At 39.2% G+C, this 22,622-nt stretch overlaps 1 protein-coding gene across 2 annotated transcripts in view; it reads left to right on the top strand.

Moving 5' to 3' along the window:
• The window catches only part of LOC109042269 (uncharacterized), a 36,007-nt gene that overhangs the window by 4,620 nt on the left and 8,765 nt on the right, over positions 1 to 22,622 (top strand). For both annotated transcript variants that reach the window (XM_019058916.2, XM_019058917.2), the window contains 2 exons: positions 1,977 to 21,173; positions 21,641 to 21,913. In XM_019058916.2, coding sequence (XP_018914461.2) covers positions 1,992 to 21,173; positions 21,641 to 21,913 — 19,455 coding nt within the window. In that variant the 5' untranslated portion in view covers positions 1,977 to 1,991. The remainder of the gene's footprint in view (positions 1 to 1,976; positions 21,174 to 21,640; positions 21,914 to 22,622) is intronic.

Raw genomic sequence — 22,622 nt, 5'->3', positions numbered from 1 at the left:
CCCTTCATTTAACATTTGTAACGGATTTCATAATTTTGCGCAACACTTGTAGTTGGTGGGAAGTTGGACGTGGTTGATATGGTTACTTGGTTGATACATTACAGGTTCAATGTCCCTACTGAAAAGTGTCTGTAGGATTTGGATCTAGAAAGCCAAGAGGGGTTTTGTCCCCTTAGGCTTTATGCTTGTTTTGGGCTTATTTCAAGTATTTTTATTGTCGCAAAAAGTGAGCTCAATCAATTTGGCCATTGCAAGTCTATCCATGCAATGACCAATGCCTTGATTAAAAGTGTTTCTAAGATTAGTGGTCCAAAAACTGTAATTTGGGAGGGTTTGGCCCCCCAAATACCACATTTTGAGTTGATCAGATCACTCGATTTTTATTAATAATCCCAGCTATTACCAAGTCAAAGCTTGAACACTTTGGCTGAATTGAGATGTTGCAGACCTGATCTTCTTGATGAATATCATTCTCAAATTTGGATCCAAAAACCTCTGGTGAGGAGAATTATAACCCCTAGGTTCAACATCATAGGCTGATTTCACAATTTTTCGTGATGCTTAAACAATTTGATATAAATAGACCCAGTCGATCTGGCTGAATGAGCTTGCTGAGTAATTTTTAATCTTGAAGTAAAATTAAAATTTGTTTTTGGTAAGTAGAGTGCGTTTGGTTCACAGAAATTGTGCCCAATTCTCCGAAGGACATACTTAAACCCACAAAAAATGAATTCTAAGCTACATACTTCGAGCTCCCATTTAAACGCGCACTTCTGAGAAAGCCAAGATGATATCTAAAAATATCCCCCCATCAATGGACACACTTTCGATCGAGCAAAGTCTTTGCTGTGATTTGTGGTCTGTGCATTGGTCTGATCATTGACAGTGGCTAGATGGTCCATGAATTGCACTGCTTGATCCAATGCCCACGGATAGAGGGATATATTTGGACCTTTCTTGGTTCTCTTGGCAATGTACGGTTAAACGGGAGCTTAAAATACACGAGTCATTTTTTCTTAAAATTTTGAAGGAAAAACATGCAACTGTACTTTACAAAACATGCAACTATACAGCTTTAGCTTGTACTCTGTCTTGTGCTACATTCTGTATTAGACAGAATTTTCTAGTAACTTTGCTCCTGTTCGAAAGTAATCAGTTGACTTCAAAAATTAAAATCATTCCAAGAAGTAAGCATGAAGGTATTTAACTAAAAAGAAATGTTTGAAAATGAAGTACAAGAGATCAGGTAATGACATTTACCTTAACCTTAACATTGGTGTGTTAAAATTAAAAGGAGAACACTATCTGATGATGTATATTACTTGAACTTTTATCCTTATTAATGTTGGTGGTTCCTTCATCATAAAATAATTATGAAGAAATTTCAATAAGCGTTAAATTTAATTTGAAATGGAGGGAAAACGTATCGAGCAGCTAGTAAAAGGTTGAATCAAGTTGAAGCATGTTTTCATGTGTTAGATAATCATCCATTGTATTATCGTATGTTTTTTTCATTTCCTTCTGTTAATTATTTTTCAGTCTCATTTAGCAACTTCTACTGTCAAACAAACAAACGAAATTAATTTTGATTTTTTTAAATTGATTTAAAAAATTTGCAGGGGTGCAGATAGTGCTCTTTTGGTTGACTTAGGAGAAAATGTGAAGGCATCTTCAAAAGGGGGAAAATTTTTTTTAGGCCGAAGCATTTTTATGGAGAAAACCATTAAGTAAGTTATTTTTTGAAAATAGAACTACTCCAGCTCATTACTTTTGACAAAGGAAACTGAGTAATATGCTCCTCTGTTGGAAGAAAAAATTGAAGCACACAGTCTTATGTTGACAGCAATGTGAAAGCAGCCTAAAAAAATAAGGAGGCCAAACATTTTCTGTACCCTTTTTGTGGATTATTGCCTACCAAATTTTGACTTATCCTGTCCCTTAACTGCAGTATAAATAATTGGTTTTTATTTTGACAGGTAACTTTTGAAAAGATGCTGAATAATTTTGGAGAGGCAAACCGAATTCACAATGGACAAGAGGCAACCTCCCAATCACAACCGCAGTTGCAACCATATCCACCCCACCCATCGCAGCCACCTCCGAATGTACCAGGCCCTCTACCACATCCAGCGCTCCCTGCTCTGTCCTCACGGAGTTACTCTACTCCAGCTCATCTAGATGAGTATTTTAATTGCATGTTTCAGCCAAAAATATTTTCAGGGCAAAGAAACACAAGCTCAAATTTCAAGAGAAATCCATCCAATGACTATTCATTTGAAAAAAGATCCCCATATGCTGTCTGTTACAAATCATGTTGCCAACCCTCACCGTACTCTATGAATGCTACAGCAACTCCGTCGGCGTTGCAATTCTCATTTGGACATCCAAACCAACAGAGCAACCCAGAAAGCATTGGACTCCAGGATCAGATGATGCCAAATCAGTCACACCAGCAGTCCCAGCAAATGGATTTTCATTACCTTCCATCACCCGCAAATACTATTTTCAACCAAAGAGTGAGCAACCCAAACTCACATGAAACGCCTTCAGGAATCGGATCTCATTATACATCCTCTAACTATCTGCATCCTTCATTTTACAATCCACGGCCACCCAATTTCCTGCCAGAGTATTATGAACGAACACCAAGCAAAAATCAGTCACCAAAAAGTACTATCAAACAACAAACTAGTGTTATTAAGAATAGCAATGATTTTCCATATGCATCTGAAATGAATCAGAAATCTCTGCCACCTCCCAACTACATCTTTAGCAAACGACCTGAATCTTTTCTCCCAAGCTACTTGCCACCGTGTAGTCAGCCTAACTTTCCTCCATCGAATCAGTATTCCACTCATCGCAATCCAATCATCGATGCCCCTATTCCTGCCCCACCCTACCGAAATTTTAACTACTCTGTGCCTGCTGCAACTCCAACAACACCAGTCGTCGAGCCGAAGTCACAGCCCGAGGCACCTAAGAAAAGCAGCTCTAAACCTCTTGACGTACGACAGTTCCTTGAAACGTGGGATGATGATGATGATGAACCAGGCGTAGCGTCTGGCGAGTCTCCAACCCCAGTTATCAGCTCATCAAATAAATCTAGTCAACTCTCCGCTAATCTAGACCAGCGTAACAGCATATCGGACCTTAATGCTTCAAGAGGTGAGTATCCTGTCATTACACCCGATCCAGAAAATAGTGTCCTTTTCAAAATCCTCAAGCTAGGAGGAGGTGCCGAACGAGGACCTATAGACACTCCATTTGCAAACCTTGAGCACTACCCGTACAACCGAGTTCAGCTAGGCATCTCCAACTCTCCAATCGAACCCCCCAACAACCCTAACCTAGCTCCGCTGCAGTCGTATCCGAGAACTTTTGAAAGAACTCCTCCAAACTATGCTCCATCCATTTTTCAACACGATTCAATGATGTATGGCTCTAATGAGAAGTGCAATAAACCAGACTATCATGACGCGAAAGTGGTAGTCCCTGCTGAGAAAATGTGCAATAGCCCTTGTCCTATATCTTCGCCCTCAGATCTAAGTCAGACAAGAAGAGTAACCAGCTCTCCCAAGAAAACCTACCTGAACCTAGAGCATAATGTCATCAAGAATAATGATTTGTACTCTCAAAGTAATCAGCTGAAGAACACAGGAAGGAGCAGGCCATCGACACCATCCTTGGACTACGATTTTAGAGACCCTGAACAGTTCATTAAGCCAACTATCATTAACAAAGCTGACTATCAACGTAAGGACCAGAGCGAAGACAGTATTTTGAAGCATGCACCCAAAAGTGACAGTAAGAAAGGAAAAAACGTGAAAGAGAGAAATGTGTCAGTGGTGCCACCAAATAATGCAGTGCAACGTAATTCGAACGTACAACGCAGTGATAAAGCTCTGAAACCTCCAAATCCTGCACCGTACACTGAGGCTATGACTCAGTTTCACCGTAACCAGATCCCTTATAATAAAACAACTTTAATGCCATACTGCATGCCCCCTGGTAATCCACTACCGAGTACTGGCTACGATTACCCAGTAATGAGCGTCATAAACAATAGTCACAACTATGTCAAGTACGATAATCGGCCAAGCTATGCTTCAGAAGAACCAAAGTATGACAATACATGCTCAGTCAACATAAACTTGAATATAACCTCTGACAAATCCCCTCAGGTATTTTTAAATAGTGTAAGTACACCCAGTCCGAACCATCCTCCTCATTCTTCTCCTAATGATAGTTCTAGATTGCTCCCTCAAAGCTCTCCGACTAAATGTATCACAGCAAACAGTGATTTGCATAAAAATTTGCACAAGAAGGAAAAGCAAAAAAGCATTTCTCAAAAATCATGCAGCGAAAACAACGCTCCTTCAAATCTGACAGTAGTTCGTAGTCATGGAACCTTCAGCACAAATTTTGTACCAAAAAGCGTCCCGGAAAGTATTCCAGAAGCATTTCAAATTCACTCATTAATCAGCCCTCACAAAAGCAATGATCATGCAGATTTTATCAACAGTTCCAATAATTCTGCAATCAGGGATTTAAGCAAAATGGCAGAAAGCGTACCTATCCATCAAGTAGACTCAAGTCAGAAATGGAACAAAGTTGCTGATCTCACTAGTGTTAGAAGTCCATATGTAAGTTCATTTAATCTACCAGCTCACTGCCCGCCCAAAATTGATAAATCCGACAGTGCAGCAAATAGCTCTCACCCCACAGAAACCTCCAATCAATCGTGCCTGTTTCAGCCTCTTGCTATTGGAAAGCCAGATAAGAGGACCGATGGAAACTCAACTCATTTTGTTGGCAATGAAATTCTGAAGAAGAGCTGCACAACCGAGCCAGCAGATAAGTCACAAGCATTTGTGGATGATCGTCCAAAAACAAATGCAAATAATAGTTTAACTTCGGAAGTTTTTGATACTCAGTATTACAAGTCCTGTATTTATGATTCCTCGAGCTCCAAAAATAATACTAACCAAGCTCAGGTGGTCGATAATTCTAATGAAATTGCTCAGTGTTTAGTTTCAAGACCGAACCTTGACATTAATTCTAACAGCATCGGTGTAAAGCATAAAACAACTTTAAGTAATGATCCCTCTAGAATAAGCCCTCAGGCTTTGGAGACGTTATCCGATGCGGGGGTCGATTTTCAGAAGGAAGCAGGTGAAAATAATTCTGTTAAAACTGCTGTTTTAAATGATACTTCTAACTCAGCCATCTGTGGTAATGAAAACACGGTCATTACAAGTACGTTAAGGGCTAGCCTGGTCCAAACCCTGCAAGAGAGCTCTGGAAAACAACCAGGCGGGACCTCAAACAACATTGAAAATTTGGCAGTTGGCGAAATTTTCCCTGTTGAAGAAAACAAGAGCCCACCAAAGTCCCTCTCAGGCAGGAAAAATGTCAGTAGCAGCGCTGAAGAGTTGTTTGTTGATGAAGAAACTATTGACTCTATTATTAATGAACGATGTGATTCATTCGGTGCTGTTGAATTTCCTGTTGAATCTAGCTCACAGACAAATGACCAAGGAGATGCTAGTGACAGAATTCCCCCATTATCGCTTCTACCATTTCCTGAAAGTGGACAGGCAGCTCCAATATGTGTGAATTCAAATGTTTCACCACCCGATGGAACTGCAGTAGATCCCTCAAGCGATGCTATGTCCAAAAAAGCTAAAGTTGTGAGTGGAATGGCTGATCTTCTGAATAGTGACAGTGATTCGAATGAGCTCGAAGATAAAACAGTCAAAACCCGTAGGAACAAAAAAAGAAGACCAGCCTCTAATGATTATTCTAGCTTTGACCTATTCAGTGACAATGGTACGTTCTTTTCTGATGCTCGCCACAAACCTGGTTCCTCAAAAAATGATAAAATATCAGAAGGCAATGATTGTTATGGTCTGACTGGCACAGTTTCCCAGAGTTTGCAAGGCACAGAAGCCCGGAAAACTGATGAGCTCACCCTATCAAAATCAGACAATCACACCGATTTTGAAATGCTTGTTCAAAATGAGATGAATAAATTTAACTTTGAGTCTGATATCCTGAATAATATAGGCTCTCTTGATGTCGAAGTTGAGCCTCCACAGTTTTTCAGTGAACATAGCTCAACCTCTGAGCCCAAATCAATCGGTCAGTCCATGAATGATAATGCTAATAAAACTAGTAATGTTAACTCTGATTTGAATGTAAGCACAGCCATTACTTCGATCCGCGCAAAAATGGATGATTTGCTGCAAGAAAAAATCCTTGAAACAGAAAGATTGGAAGAACTAGATGGCACAAAGAGAAATTCCTCTTTGTTTTGCGAAGAGATGCCTCCATCAAAATTAAAGAAAGAAGAAACTGATCTCAAAGACAAGGACAAGAAAAAAAAGAAGAGCAAGAAAGAAAAGAAGGAGAAAAAAAAATTAGATTCGAAGAAAAGAAAACCCGCACAAGTTACCGATCCTGATCAAAATTCAACCTTACCCATCAAAAAACTGTCTTTAGAAGAGACACATTTAGTCAAGGCAGACCATACTACGAAAGAGCTAAAAACTGATAAATTACTAAGCCAAGTCAATGAACCGCACAACACACAGGAAAATAAGTGGGAAAGGGTAGATTCAGAGTCCTCGCATGAAAAGTCAAACCCTTACAAGTCTTTCAAACCTGTAATCCGAAATATTGATTCTCTTCTAGAGAATGATATTTTTGAACCTGAGCCACCAGTCACTACTCAAGCACCTGTCATTATATCAGATTATATGAAACGTGAAACGCACCCTGAGGTAGAATCTCATTTGCAAGCCAAAAGCAATGAATCCTTTAATTTTACCATTGAACGCTCCTCAGATGACCATAAGAACTGTGAATCTGAGTCTACTCTACATCAAAAACATTCTAAAAAGAAAAAAAAGAAAAAGAAGAAGGAAAAGCGTGAGAAGGAGGACTTTTTGAAACAATCATTCGGACCCACGGTGGAAAAGAAAATAGATCTCAGCAATCCAGCATCGAGGAATGAACCGTCAAAAATTAAAACTGCAACACGCAGTAAAGCACAAGATTATGACGACTCAAAATTTGAAACCCCTAAGTTAAGTACTTCGACCGCACCATCAATTGTGTCCGCCGATTCTGTGCGCAATAAAAGCTGTAATTTATCCTTGGATTGGAAATTAATTGTGAGTGCAGCAGATTATATTGAAAATCAGTCTTCTCAAAGTGCCTCCAACCTCGAAACTCCTGAAACTGGAAGTACAAGGAGTCAGCTTTCAAATTCTCAACCCATCGTGCACGAGAAGAAAGTTGAAATCAGCGTAAGCCCTCCCTCAGATGACGACAGCAATAGCTCCTTCGATTGTAAAATTGATAGGAAGCTTTTAGAGTCAATAAAGTTTCCTGTTAGTAAGTTTGAGCACAGAAAGTCCAGGAACAGTTTGTCTCAGAGTTCAGTCGATTCTGTCATCTCTTCAGCATCAAATCTGTTTCATGAAAGCTATGCCGATCAACCAGAGAGTCGAGTGATAATCTCATCTAAAGTTTCCTCTAAAATATGCAGTCGAAGATATAGGAGCAATTTATCTGAAAGCTCTACAACTAGCTCTGTAATTTCAACCTCCTGCCAGGACAAAGTCACCATTGAAGATGACTGTCAGAATAGCAGGAAGCTTCGTGCATCAAGGTATTCATCAAATGATGATGAATTTATTGGTTTATCGCCTACAATTTCCAACAATTTGAGTCAAGACGAAGAAAATCAAGATGAAGGGCTCGAGGCTAATAACAAATTTCTAAGTGAAAATGACCCATTCTTTTTTAGAAAAGATACGGCATCCAGCACACCACGACAGATCCTTTCCCCAATAAAAACTAAATCTGACGTTGACACTTTTTCAGATGCAGAGAGCCTAAATGATGAGCGTAGAATTGAACCTATCAATTTTAATAATTCTCTCAATCCAGGTCCAACCCCTTTCTTCGATCAGATCTCAAGAAGAAACAACACTAGTCCTGTCCTAGGAGACACTGTTTACGAGCCTACTGAGACTTCCATTTCATGTAATCAAGACTTGCAAGACTCTCTCTCGGAAGAAAATCTAGATCAAGAAGTTGAGGATTGCTTGAAAGAGGTGACAAGTATCCGGTCGAAAATTCACAATCCACCTGGAAACCTCTCGGACTTGAAACCAAACCAGAGGATAGCATCCATCGCTGATGATGCAGGAGTTTTTGAAATAAATAGCGGAAATACATCAAAAAGTGTCTCAAATCAGGAGACTTCTGAAAATAATGAAGGAATCGAAGCGTTGCCAGAAAATAGCCCCACTCAAAAATTGACGCGGATAGAACAGTATTTATCGCCCGCTTCGGAGGAAATAATCTGCCTTGATAGCCCGTCGATAAATAGCTTAGCCCAAAATTCATTACCTTGTCCAAAAAGTCCATTTTCACCACCCCATTTTGATGACATCATATCAGTGAACAGTCAGCAGGCCCCTTCTCCATCGAACATTGAAGCAGTTGCTCCCAGAAAATCGGATGCAGAATGCTCCCCCACAGCAATTAATTTGATCGAACAATTACCAGCATGTAGTGAAGTAACCTGTGTTAAATCTATTTCAATGACAGTAAATTCAGACGTATCCTCCAACAAAGCATCCTTAATTACTAACCCTTTACCTTCAAAAACGGAGGAATCTTGGCCGAAAGTGTCGCATACGCAGAGTTCCACTGACACATCTTTTATCATCGACTCTCAAATGCATTGCTCTGAAAATAGAATTCAAGAAGTGAATGAAGCACTGTCATTGAAAAACAGCGTTTTGAATGAGAGTGCTCTGGATTTAACTCAACAAAAAGCAAATTCCTCTGGTTCTTCTTTTAGTTTAGTACCAGAACATAATTTTTGTGATCAAAGCCCTTCTAATACTGACTTTAATGAGGGTGAAATCAGTCCTCACCCAGTTGAAATGGTTATCTCAACTGCTCGTCCTGATGTCAATTGTCCCCCTCAAAAAAAAGAAACACAATCTAAAGATTCAACTGCTGAATCCATACCTGAAAGTACTGCCTCAACAGAAACATGTGTGCCTCCTCGATCCCCTCAGAATATGGAAGTGTATCCAGAAAAAAGTTATGCTGAAGTTGATCCTTTACCATCTCTGCAAAACATGATTGTTCACTCAGAAGAATTGAATGCTGATTATGTCTGTGCCACTTCTCAATCCTCACAAAATGGTGACCCTCTCCTAATAGAATCTAATACTGAATATAATTCTACAACTGGGCGCATCTCTCAAAAGGAGGAACCAAATTCAATGACATTGCATGTTGACTCTAATATCTCGACTGAAACATCTGCGCAAAGTCAACCAAATCCAGAAGAATCAGGTTATGAACTATTAACTGCGGGTACTAATTCAATCAAAAGCCCAACTGATAATTTTGCCCTCCATGAAGAGACCATTCTTACAAAAGAATCAAGCACGCAAATATTGAGGGAAGTTACTACAATGCCATCTCTGCAAAGCAATGAATTGCAGCTAAAGGCAACAGAATCATCATCTAATCACATTGACTCAAATGACTGTTCTACAGCACACCTCTCCCTGGAGAGTTGCTCACTAGATGACAAAGAATCACATGAAGAATTGTCACAAGGTGATATCTGCCCAATTAATAATCCCCTCTCTTCCCCCACTCTAAAAAATGAAGAAAGCCTGAAAGAAAGAACGGTAGAAGTGTTAGCGGAGGACTCGAGCTTGACTGATATTTCTATTGGCTTTCAGTTTTCAGAACCAAGACCAGTTACTAATCAACTATCAGAGGACCCAACTGGCATAGATGAGCAACCATGCAAACCCTTGCAAGAAAGTAGTGTGGAATCATGCTCACCTCTAAATGAACAAACTGCAGAACATCCATGTGGAAATGCTCACACCCTTAATGCTAATCAGTCTCATGAAGTGAGTTCCCATAGCTCTCCAAGCCCCTCCATCCATAGTGAATCCCGTCAAATTTCTACGTGCTCAGCAGACAACCAACCAACATCTGAGAAAACGGTCAGTGTATTGTCAGTTTTTGAATGGTTTGATACAATCTCAAGGAAGCCCCGCCCCAAAACATCCTCACCCTCCTTATCTAAGTCAGATCTATCACGAAACAATAAAGAGAAGTACCTCTCAAAGAAGAACGACTCCTCAACCCTCAGCTCCCTCCACTCAAGCTCAGGATCTGACTCTAATCCAGTAGGCAAAAAGAAAGGAGCCCATCAAGCTTTGGAACCTTGCATGAGCTCCCAGAACCTGGGAAACAACCCTCCTCTCAATGATGTTAAAACACCAATAGCCAGCAGCGAAGAAAATGAGAATTCGAAAATCAAAATAGATCCGATCCCGTTTGAGAGTAAGAGTTCCAATCTCACTCTGAGCCCAGAAGATGGTGATACTGTACGTCAAGAACTCACTGCATCTAAAGAAGCATCTGAAATTGAAATTTCATCAAGGAACGAGCATATTCCTATGGTTGATGAATCTACTCCTATTGCCACTGAAACTCAAGCTCTGTTTTCTGAGACATTTTTTGGTGACAAAGAAGCATCCTGCAAAATTATTAATCAAACTGTGAAATTTCAGAAAGCAGATAGTCACACGGTTCTTTTTGATGGAACAAAGCGTGAGCAGGAAAAGGATAAAAACAAGCTAGTTATGAGCTCTGAGAAAACAGATCGCAAACAGTCATCAAAAACTGACACTCTAGATTCATCAGCTGAAGTTGGAAAGAAACTATTAAAGGAAAACCTGAATGAGTCTGAAGAGATCATTAAGCATGATAAAAGCAGTAAAGATTTTTCAATGACTAACACGCAACCTAAAGAGAACTTCCCCACACATACTCAACATAACCAAAAAGTTACCATCGAGGAACCGTCAAGAAATGTCAGGAACAGTTATTCTGACTACTTGGAATTTATTGAAAAGAGAGACGTCCTTGATGAAACGAAGGAATCTTGCGAGGAACTCATAACAGAAAGTAGTGTCAAGCCCAAAACTTGTGCACCTAAGAAAGAGAAGTCTACGTCTAGAAGAAAGGGTGAGGAAACAAAGCGGTCAAAACACCGCTCAAATGAAGAAGATGAGGCAAGGAAGAAAAAGAAGGGAAGCAAAGATAATGATGTTCCCAGACCTAAAATGAAGTCGAGTGAAGGAGAATACTTGGATGCGAAAAGAGAGAGTTTGCCTCCTTTGCAGATTCTGGAGGACAAAAAACATGAAGTAGTCAGTAGAATTGAAAATTCAAGCAGAAATGAGCCTGGGGAAGAAACTGAAAAACACTCTAGGAAGAAAGACAAAAGTTTCTCGGATCTAAAAAGTGGAAGCTTCACCGAAATCAAATGTAAGGAAAACAAAGGCAATTCAGATATTTCTTCCAAAGAAAAAATTAAACCTTCTGACAGTAAAAGTCACCAAAAGTATGATACAGAAAAAAGTCGTCACAGAAAAAAATATTCAGACACTCCTTCCAAAAGCACTAAGGACTGTAGCTCATCTCTGAGCGAGAGGAGGATTGTCGAAGATGAAACTAAAAGTTCAGGTAGGAGCAAGATAGGAACTACGTCAAACAGTAAACTAGAAAATTCTCATCGTAGCAAAAGCCATGACAGAAAGTCAAGAAAAGATCACACTGATCAATCACCCTCACGAAGTAAAAGACCAAAAGATGAGACTAAACATTGTGATAAGAGAAAAAATATGACTGATCATCAAGTAGACAGAGGAAAAAGTTCAAGCTCCGATAAACAGTCAAAGGTTGCTTCTGGAAAGAATGAAGACAAAATAAAATCTACATCAAAGAGCGCCACCGAAGACAATATTAAAATTTGTAATAGCAATTTTAAATCTGGTTCGAATGTTATAACCCTGAAGGAGGATAATGTTGGCAGTCATGAAGTGAATACTGAAAGTGTCTCAAGTATAATGGGACATGCCGCAGCTGATACTAGAAATGAAGCTTTGAAAAACGGGGGAATCGAAAGAGGAGGTAAAGCAAAAAACAAGATCATCTTGCACCCAAAACCTGCCGATTCTAATCCTGAAAAGAAAGCACATGTTTCAAGCTCAAGCGACCATTCAAGTCCAGCTGCTCTCGATAAAAACTTATCAAAGAAAGGAAAGGAGTCCCAAGAGAAATTAAGTAAACCCAAAGTTGATCTCAACTCTGGAAGAGAAAAGCCTTTGAATTGTGAAAAAGCTCCAGAAATCCCTAGTAAAATGAAATCTCATGACACTGAAGTTCCTAGAATTCGAGATGAAAATTTTCCCAAGATTGAAGTTAAGCGCTCTGAAGGTGAAAGCAGACACAAAATTGAAGCCTATTGTCCTGTCAGGAACTGGGAGTGCCCCTTTGTGAGCAAGGACAATGCCCGACAGATGAAAATACGAGCTACCACTCACGCTGACTCATGGTCTTACATGGAATCATCCAGGATCGATGCAAAATCAATGAATATAGAATCCTTACCCTCAAATGAAATCAGCAGCCAAAATCCTATCGTTCCAAATGTTTCGAATTGTTCTGAAAATTATTCTAATGGCTATTCCAGCAGAGAAAAGATTGCTAAGTCAAACATTTTGGGAAATACCCTTGACCAAACTCTAGTCAATCCCTTAAAGCGCTGGAAAAAACCTCAAACATCTTTGGACAGTTACCGTGGTCAAACCTCTAAAATATTGACAAATTCTTCTTGTTCATCTTCAAAGCATTCGGAAAAGCCTTTGGAAATTACATCAAATTTTGAACTTGAACTTGATCAGATCTCAGCCGGTGTTGATAGCGTCCCCAAAACTCCTGAAAGTGAGTTTGTCGGTACCCCAGAAACTCCAGATAGTAGTTTTGGAAGAATCCCAAAAACGCCTGAAAGTAATTTTAGTGGAACCTCAAAAACTCCTGAACTTGATTTTAATGAAACTCCTAAAACCCCAGAAATAATCTTTGAAAAAGCACCACCATCGCCTGAAAGTAGTTTTGGAAAAATCCCCAAAACACCAGAAATTATTTTTGAAAAAGCTCCAAAAACTCCTGAAAGTATTTTTGAAAGAGCAGCAACACCTGAAAATAGTCTAGAAAGAACCTCAAAAACTTCTGAAAGCAACTTTAGTGAAACTCCAAGAACACCAGAATCCATCCTTGAAGACATTGCAATAACACCTGGAATTGGCTCTGATGAAGTCTGTAAAACCCCCGGCCGAAGTTTTGAAAGCTCGTCCGAAATCCTAGAGGACAGTTTTACAAAAACTCCGAAAACGCCTGACAGCAGCTTTGGAAGAGCCCCTGAAACTCCGAAAATCAGTTTTGAAGGTACTTCTAAAACACCAGAAAGCAATTTTGATAGAGCTCCTGAAACACCCGGCAGGAGCTTCAGCAGGACATCAAAAAGTCCGGAAAGGAGATATGACTTTGGCTCTTCTACAACTGAAAAAAGTTGTAGCAAATCTTTGGAAGCACCTGCAAGTAGCTCCGCCCAAACTCCCACAACTCTCGAAAGCAGTTTTGGAAGAGCAGTCGAATCCGAGCGTAATTATGCTGAGACTCCTAAAACGCCAGAGTGTTGCTTTGGGAGGAGTACAGACGTAGATAGGAAAGTCAGTGACTCAGGGAAAAAGTTCACAGACTCTCAAGCAGCAGAAGCTGATTTGCATAGGACAGAGAAATGGAAATGCAGACAGTCAGAGGTGAAAAAGGAAACAGAGCAGAATTCCTCCAGGAACGAGAAGGTCATGCGAAATAATGATACGACTAAAAAGAAGAAGCACAAAGAAGGAAGGTATGAGTCTGAAAAACATGATGAGAAATCTGGACATCGATCTAGAAAAGATAGCGCCCGTAAAGTAAACAAAGATGATGAAGCGGACGCAAAAAAGTTAAAATCCAAGAGTCAGCGGTCAAATCAATTGGAAAATCAATCTTCATCTCTGAAGTCTAGTTCCTCTCGAAGCAAATCGAAATCCAGATCCTCAGATTTGCAGAAGGTTCATGCGAAACGTTCAAAAACAATTGAAGTGGACACCGATTCCCCTTCTCGAAAAAATCTATCATCTCAGATCGCCTCAGATGAAGAAGTTCCCAAAGTAAAGAACTCAGTGTCATCTAAAATTAAACCCTCGACCTCAGACTCGACTGCTGTGAATGAGCCAGTATCCTTCTCTTCAGATTTTGAATTGGATTTTGACAAGCATGAAATAGATTTTGACAACTTTCACAAACTGTTTGATCAAACGTGGGAAAAATTTTCAAAGCTAAAGGAAAGTAGTAAGAAAAACAAAGCCAATCCTAAATCAGACGTGAGGAGCAAAACGAAGGAAACAGAAATTGAAAAACCACCGCAATCACATTCCGCCGCAAAAACGTCCTCTCTTGGTGACAAAGATCGAAGTTCACACAAAAGTAGTTCCAGTACTGACAAAGAAAATGCAAAATCTAAGATTAACTTACCAAAAAGGAAGCAGGATGATATGGCAGGGAAACCATCGCAACAACTAAATTCCATGAACAATATGAAAGAAGTCAACTCGGAGGTAGATGATAATCTGAAACTTTTAACCAATGTATTTGGAACCAATAAAACCAAATACAAGCAAAGTGGATCCCAATACCAGACCAATCGCTATGAAGCACCACCAAAACCAATCACAAAAATGAATCCTACGCTCAAAGACCATCCAATATACCACGCTGAAAATTATAAAATACTCGACATATCAAAAATTCCCTTACCTCCTGATGATGGAAACTCTTTCGAAAATGTATCACCAAAGAATTCATGCACTGATGATCCAAATGTGATCAATATCAAATTACTCGCAATGGTAGGGAATCAGCTCCCTGAAAGATTTGATAAGGATAGCATCCACACAGAGAAAAAGAGAAATGTCAAAGAATCGGTTATACCATCTCTCAACTCCCAAGAGATGCTTATTCCAAGGCAAGTCTCTTCACTGAACTCCGTCGATACAAAATTTTTAGGGCCAGTTATTCCGAAAGCGATAGTGCCTGTGGGAGAAAACCAACCTTGCCCATCATCACAGAACGAGCGTGAACAGTTTCCTTCCGTGACTTCAAGTCCAGTCTCCAAAGCAAGAGACAAAGAGGCTCTTTATTCCAGTTTGTATAAAAAAATGAAGCACAAAAGGCTACTAGAAAAAAATCGTTTGAGTCTAGAGAAGGAACTTTCCATCGCTGCTCAAGACAGGCCAAATGTGCCTAACTTAAATCCTCTACAATCAGATACTAAAATATCTAAGTCCAGTGACCTGCATCCTAGAGAAGTACCTGACTCTTTGGAATTGAAGCCACAAGATCAAGAGAATGAGGCAGAGGCGTTTACTTCTCCTGGAATGATTCCTTTACCAGCTGAACCTAGAGAACTAAGTAATGATGAAGATTCAGGAAGCACTTCAGATGCAGGAAGAGAGAAAAATGAATATTCATCAAAAGAGGATGAAATTGTACTCTCTATGGAGTCTACGTTAGTGTGCGAACCACCTACATCAGAATTTCAAGTTAATGTGTCTCAGACTGATGAAAATAAACCTCATTACGCACCTCTTCAGTCAGAAACAGGAAGGTGTGAGAACATTATCAGTATTACATGCAAGGCACTTTCAGATCAGAAAGATGTGAATGAAAGTTCTGAAACTGTTCTCCCTCTCTCCAAACTTGACTCTTCAGAACAACAACAAAACCTTGTTTTCAAAGCCCATGAAGAAGAAGAAGAAGAAAAATCTGATGTCTGCTCCTCTGAAAGTCGTAAAAGGCCCTCGATAGATTCATCAAAATTAATCGCTACTCATACTACAGAAGGTCCCACTGAAACTGCACTGAATGAATCAGATCATTTAGATTCTTTCAAAAATCCAATTTCTAACCATCCAGTAGAACCTGTATTTGAGTGTGAGCAAGTTAGTAGCATGCCTGAAGAAATAAAATCGTCTAAGGAATGCTTAATGAATGAGGAAGCGCAACTGGAATTTGTTAAAAGTAAACTTCTTAAATGGAAGGACACCTCAGCTAAAAAATCTGTGAGTGCAGGTAGTCTCAGCAGCATTAAAAAAATTTTACAGAAAGACCGGAAAAAGCACAAGAAATCGTCCAAAAGGAAGAAAAATAAAGTACAGTTAAGATCGCCGCATTCGGATCCGGATAAATCGCCCAAAATTTTCAAAGCCCATCCAGATGAAACCTCCTATTTGCCTCGTTTTGTACCCCAAAACGTTTCCTCAGTGTCAAAATCAGTCAAATCAATAGAGGAAAAACCGAATACATCCACACTTGATATGGTAAAAAATTCTTCTTCAGTTACGGAACCTTATGAACTAGAAGAAGGTGAATTAAAAGAACTTGACACAGAAATGATATTGTCCACCTGTCCCACTCTGTCCAGGGACTCTTCAGACAAAATTCTGTCCTTACAAATTAAAGCCTCTAGCCCCCAACTGAAAATCTCGGAAGAGATATCAATTGATCAACCCAAAATTGACCCAGAAATATCTACGGTCTCTTCAGAGCTGGAGTCTAATAGTTTACCAACAGCATCATTGTCAAATTTTATTGATAAAAATGAGGAGTATGATCTTTCAAGTGACCAAGGAAAGAACTCCTTAGAATTGAAGGGAAAAGCTTCTGTTTGTGAAACCTCTATCGAGAGTTCTGGTGTGACTGATTTTACTTGCGCAGATGAACAAGGTTCTGGCAGAAACAGACAAGATTCTGTCACAGTAGAGATTGAGAATTTTCAGAAAATGCAGCAAATTCTGGAAAACGTATGCTCTGAGGAGGATGATCAAACTAGATTGGAGACGCAAAAATCAACGCCAGCATATGCTAAAGTCAATGCCATCTCAAGCAACGCCACTGATCTGATCTGTGAAGACACCGAAACCCCTGGTCAAAGTAGAAATCCTCCAAGTTCCAAGTTGAAACCTCCTGATGAATTTCCAGTACAATCATTTAGTAATGATGGTGAATCAGAAAGTAATGTTGATGATCTTGTCCTCTCACAAAATCATTCTTTGACCTTAAATTTAGAGTCAACCGATAATGACAGTTGCATATTGAATGGAACAAAAATCGTCTCTCCTGTACTGATGCACTCAATTGTCAGCGAGCCACCTCTCGGAACCGCAGAGGAACCGAATGTGCTCATGACAGCAGAGCAAAAAGGAACTACAGTCTCAATTCACGGTAACGAGACAATGACTGATGACTGTGAATCAGTTGTAAATGAGCACGCTACGTTGCAAGCGGAGATTGCCTCTGAGAGTGACAGAGTCCAAATTTTGTCAGATAGTTTTTGCGACAAGCAAACAGACTTTAATTGGGATTTTGATGAATTTGATACCTGTCCAGGTGAATCTGCATCCGAAGTTCCTACAGCAGATCTGGCGACTGAAGAGAACACTCTTCATTTAAGTGAAAAGTGTATCAGTTGTGAACCTCCAACACGGTTATATTTAGCAGAATCTGAAATTCAAACCTCAAGGATAAGCGATTCACCCCAGAAAGTTAATGAACCCAGGTCCGTTTGTACGCAGGACGAATTCTCCACAAAAACATCTGACGAATTATTAAGTGGTAAATCAACTATGGCATCAAACGCTGAATCTATTCAAGAAACTGAGCCTTGCCAAAATTATACCTATGAAGATAATTTAGCTGAAATTTCTCCCAAGGTGGCAAGTCAAACGGATGAGCCGTCAAATCAAATGTTGACAGAAACAGATAACTCTGCTGATTCAAACCTAGAAATGGCAACTTTCAGCAATGAAATCTTGCAATCCAGTGAGTTATCCAACATTGAAGATCTTGCTTCAACAGACAGCCCTGCAACCGTTGATTTTATTCAAGAAAGTTCATCTACCAGCCAATTATGTGAAAATGAAAGAGGAATTGTGGAAGATTTTTATGATTCAGAAGTAAACAACTTGAAAGAAACTAAATGTATCCGAAAAATCTTGAAAAGTTGTCCCAAGGAAGATAATAATACTGAAAACCTAGATCAAAGTCCAAATAGATCAATCCAAAAAAATGCTTCATTCCTTGAAACAGGCTTTCCCAACGATATTTTGACTGAGAAAAATCATCCACAAGCTCATGATATAAATCAAGAGACTCAGTCAGACTCAAAGGCCTGTGAAGATGATCATGTTAGAACTCTTTCCTCTGAACACAGAAACAACTCTTTGCCAGTTACTGAACCGACTGAAGAAATTGAACCTGTTAGTCAAATACTCACATCAAACAGCCATTGTGCTGAGTTGGAGGTGAAAATGGGAGCCCTTGATTTAACTCAAAAGATGGTTTCATCTAGTGAAGAAAATTCTTCTTGCTCTCCCAAAGAAAGCCTTGTTGAATCTGAATCGAAAATCATCAATATCAAGCACACTGAAAATTTCTCTCAAATCACAGTGGATGGTCTTGAAAAACTGGTGTCCCCAACACTTCCTGAAAATGATGTAGAGACTTCTAGCCATTTATCTGAAAATTTATCTGGGAGAAACGATGTCAATTTTGATGTAGGCAGTGGAATGGCATCAAATGTCATGAGTGATGTCCTTGAAAGAGCAGAAATGACTAGTAAAAGTTCCAGCAGAAGTCCAACTGTAGACTGTCAGGTTGAAGATGGGAATGTTTGTGACTCTACGAAAACTTCAGGTCTTATTTTGTCTGATGCAGTGCTACATGATCCTTTAAATTTGAATGTCGAAATGGAGGTAGTGATTGGCTCAAGCGGTGATGAAAACGAAGAAAGAGAGCCAATCAAGTCTCATGATTCGGAAAATGAAGTATCTCCTATCAAAACCTTCCATGCAGAAGGAGAAGATTCTAAAACTGCTCATAAAATACCTTCACCTAGCAGAAAAAGAAGAAAACGGCTGACAAATTCTTCTAGACGGAAAGACTCAAAAAAGAAAAGATTCACATCACCGAAAAACGTTGCACAAAAGGAACAGTGTGCATCTGCAGGCATTTTTCTATCACCAGAGCTGACATCTGAAAAAATTCAGACGACAATCAATTCGGAAGACAAAATTGAAGTCGTAGAAGATGAAGGTGGAAGGAAAAAGAACTTTGATAATGAAAGGTTGATGAACACTGGTAATGAGATTAGTGAAAACATTGAGATGACCGAAAGAAAAATCCCTCCAAACATTAGCAGTGCAGAGACGATAGAGGAAGTTTTTTTGAATGATGAACATAAAGACTCTGTTCATCTAAAAGAAAGTGCATCTGTGACAGGCAATGGCAGTTATGAAAAAATGGATGAAGGAGAACATTTTCTAGAACCAACAGAAGGTGATAATTCTCTGTGCACTAATCGCAGATTGTCAAAGAAGTGCAAGTCTGTGGAATTGCTAACACGAAATGTCTTCAGTCCTGAAACAGGCTCAAACAAATCATCAAGAAGCATGAGCTATCTACGTCTGAAAAGCACAGACTCTGACTGTAGTTTCTCTCCAAACTATCTTAAAGGACTTGAACATGATAGCTCTAATTCATTTATGAAATGTTTCTCTTTCATTAAAGACAGTATGCCATTCATCACAGATTCAACAGCTTGCCTCACCGATAGTGAAGTAGGGTCTCCTTCTCTTGCAAAAGAAATAGGAACCGATATCAATGAAGGAGTATGTCTCCCACCTGCAGGCAGTGATATGGATGAGAGTATAACAGCAGCTCTTTGCGATTCACAGTTGAGATGTTTTGATGAGTGCCCAATCAATAACACTTTCAGCTATGAAGGAAAAGGAAATCTGGCAAACCCCGAGATGGAGTTAATTGGTTCAGAAGAAGCAGAAGATAATGAAAATATGGAAACTCAGACTTGTAACTCAAAGAGTGAATCAGATCTCAAAGTTCGCTTGCCCTGGAATAGAATCTTCAACTTGAAGAAACGTCGGAGAAAGAACATAACCAGTTCAAAAGGTATAGAACTTGGTCCAGCAAAGATAGAAATTCGTTTGAATTCAAGTGAGAACAGCGGATCTTGGAAAGTGATTCAGAATTCATCTGTTTCTGTGTCATCTGGGAGTAATTGTAGTCTTGGCTCGCCCATTGGAATCAAAGTTAATCGCCTCGTCTTACAGCGGCATCCAACCAACGACGCAGACTCTTCAAAAATTGGAGAGGTAGAAATTCCTAAGATCAAGGATTCCATACCTGAAACGATTCCAAAAGTTATTATCAAGAAAAATGGAACGAAACGCTACAAAAGTTTTTTCAAAATCTCGAGTAAACAGCTTCCAGTGGTCAAAATTTTACGAAATAGACACATTGATTTGATGGCACTGAAGCTCAAAGAAATGGTTGATATCTCTCCACCCAGTGTAAGAGCAGAACAGTCGCCTTTGCAACCAACTGCCATCAGACAATGGACCGGACCCAAAAGTAGAAGACCAGGCTTTAAGACTGCTACATCAAGCGAGGCTGCTTCAAAGCTGTCTGCTGCAGACACTACAGATTCTAATAGGAAGGCAACTAACGTCAAAGTCAAAAAGTTACCTAAGTTGTTGCGCGAAATGCAGTTAGACGATCCCCCTGAAGTAGACTACAGTCGTCCCATTTGTTTGTCTACCCGAAGGAAGGTGGGAGAGAAGAATAAAGTTTTAGAGATGAGTAAAACACCAGCAAGAGAAACGATCAGTCTTGCCACCATCAGAGAAGAAAGCGATGTCGAGCTAAACGATGCTGATAACACTTCTGATAATTTTCCAGACAACGTAACTCTTAAGTATTTCCCTAGCTCTATGGGTGAACCATGTGACAAGGATGGAGCCCCTAAAAGAGATTTATTGCATCAAAGCAGTAAAAGAAGAAAAGTTGAGATCAATGTGCCAAATGATTCATCTGAGAAAGATTCAAATGTAAAGTCAAGTTTGATCTCCTTTGAATCGATAGAATCTCAGAATTTTGAGAATGATGTGGTAGAGGGTATTGCAAAAACGGAGCCTGCTAAGAAGAAAGGGAGATCAATATCATTCGACTCCGATCGCAAGGGAGTGTATCAGAGGTCGAGGTCAAGCTGTCAGATATGCTGCGCTGCTGTGGAAGAGACGAATGAGAATTCGAACATGACGAACAACCTGTTTCATTGCACCAAGTGTTGTCTGGAATTTAAGTCTCAAGTAAGTAATTTTTTCTTTGTCGCCAATCATTATAGTTCTTTCCATATCTCTGATATCTACAATCTTCAGTTTTATTTTTCTTTAAAAATTGGACCACTAAACAGGGTGAAAAATTAAGCACTTACTACAGCCCTTGTTTTTTCAAAAAAATTTCCGCAGAGCTTTTTGAAAAAATCGAAAAATATCAACATGAACTCACAAGTGAAGAATGAATGTATGTAGTTCACACTTTAAACAGTACTTTTGAATTTTCTAGGCAGTTTTGGAACTTTTGAAGTCAGGGAAAAGCGACAGTTAGGGAGTTTGAAAATGAAGAAATTATAGAAACGCTGATCAACCACTAAAATATGATTCTGTGACATGTTCAGCTGCTCCAGCTTAGCTACTCCTCATTACATATTTTCTAAATTTACTGTCTAAAATTAGCAAATCCTTTAATCCTATAATTCCTGATTTCTTTCCTCCAGGAGGAAGAAAAAGCACATGACATAGCATTCCACAAAAATACTGCAGAGTTGCAAAGCTGCTGTCTCTGTCATGTATCATTTGTGTCTGAATTTTCTTTTAAACAACACTTGAAAAGCCGGCTCCATCAATTGCTGGAATCCGTTCAAAAAGAGACCATCAACTCCCTCTTCAAGCATTTCACAGGCAATGTGTGCCCGCAACTGGAGCATAGCCCAACCCTCGAGGTTCAAGATAGAGAAAATCATCTGACACCACTGCAAATTGTATTGGAGGTCAGTATTGCTTAATGTTTTGATTAAATAGTATTAGCTTTTTATTTTTTAATATCGTTTTTAACGTTGCCAGTGCTATGAAATTAAAGAAGTCAAGACTTACATTGAGACATGTTTATTTTTCAAATATGTAGTCTAAGCTTTTTGGCAACCCGTAAACTGTATTGCATTTGCATTTTGCGAAAAGGAACCTGGAGCATTCCAATGTTGCCAAGATGTGCAACTTTCTTTACCCTGCAAATATGAACTAATCATCTATACAAGTTTTATCTTTACTCCCAATGAACTAGGAATTCAAGACGAAAACGACTTACCTTTATAAATCTGATTTTTTCATCATTTCAGTAATTTTATTGCAAATTATGTATGCTGCACAATCCTAGCAACATTAGAATGCTCTTGGTTCCTTTTTACAAAATGCAATCCAACTATAGTTCCTTTTAATTAAATGCTAATTGGATTGCATTTAGCAAACAGGAATCAGCGCAATTACAGTGTTTTTAAATTTGTGCAACTTCTCCTTTTCTTTTAAAAATACTTGATACATGTACAGTATTAAAATTTGCACAGTTATTTTCCTTTTAAATTAACAATTTTCTGGCGAGAAGCCAATACTATCTGCTGTTCTTGAAATTTTTTTTTTTAGATAATTATGAGGAAGCAACGTTTTTACAGCCGTAATCGTGCTGTTTCCTTTTTTTTGCTAAGT

The sequence above is a fragment of the Bemisia tabaci genome, chromosome 10, assembly GCF_918797505.1.
Source record: "Bemisia tabaci chromosome 10, PGI_BMITA_v3".
Taxonomy (NCBI): domain Eukaryota; kingdom Metazoa; phylum Arthropoda; class Insecta; order Hemiptera; family Aleyrodidae; genus Bemisia; species Bemisia tabaci.
Note: the sequence above shows the minus strand (reverse complement) of the source record. Positions and strands in the feature narration are given on the sequence as shown.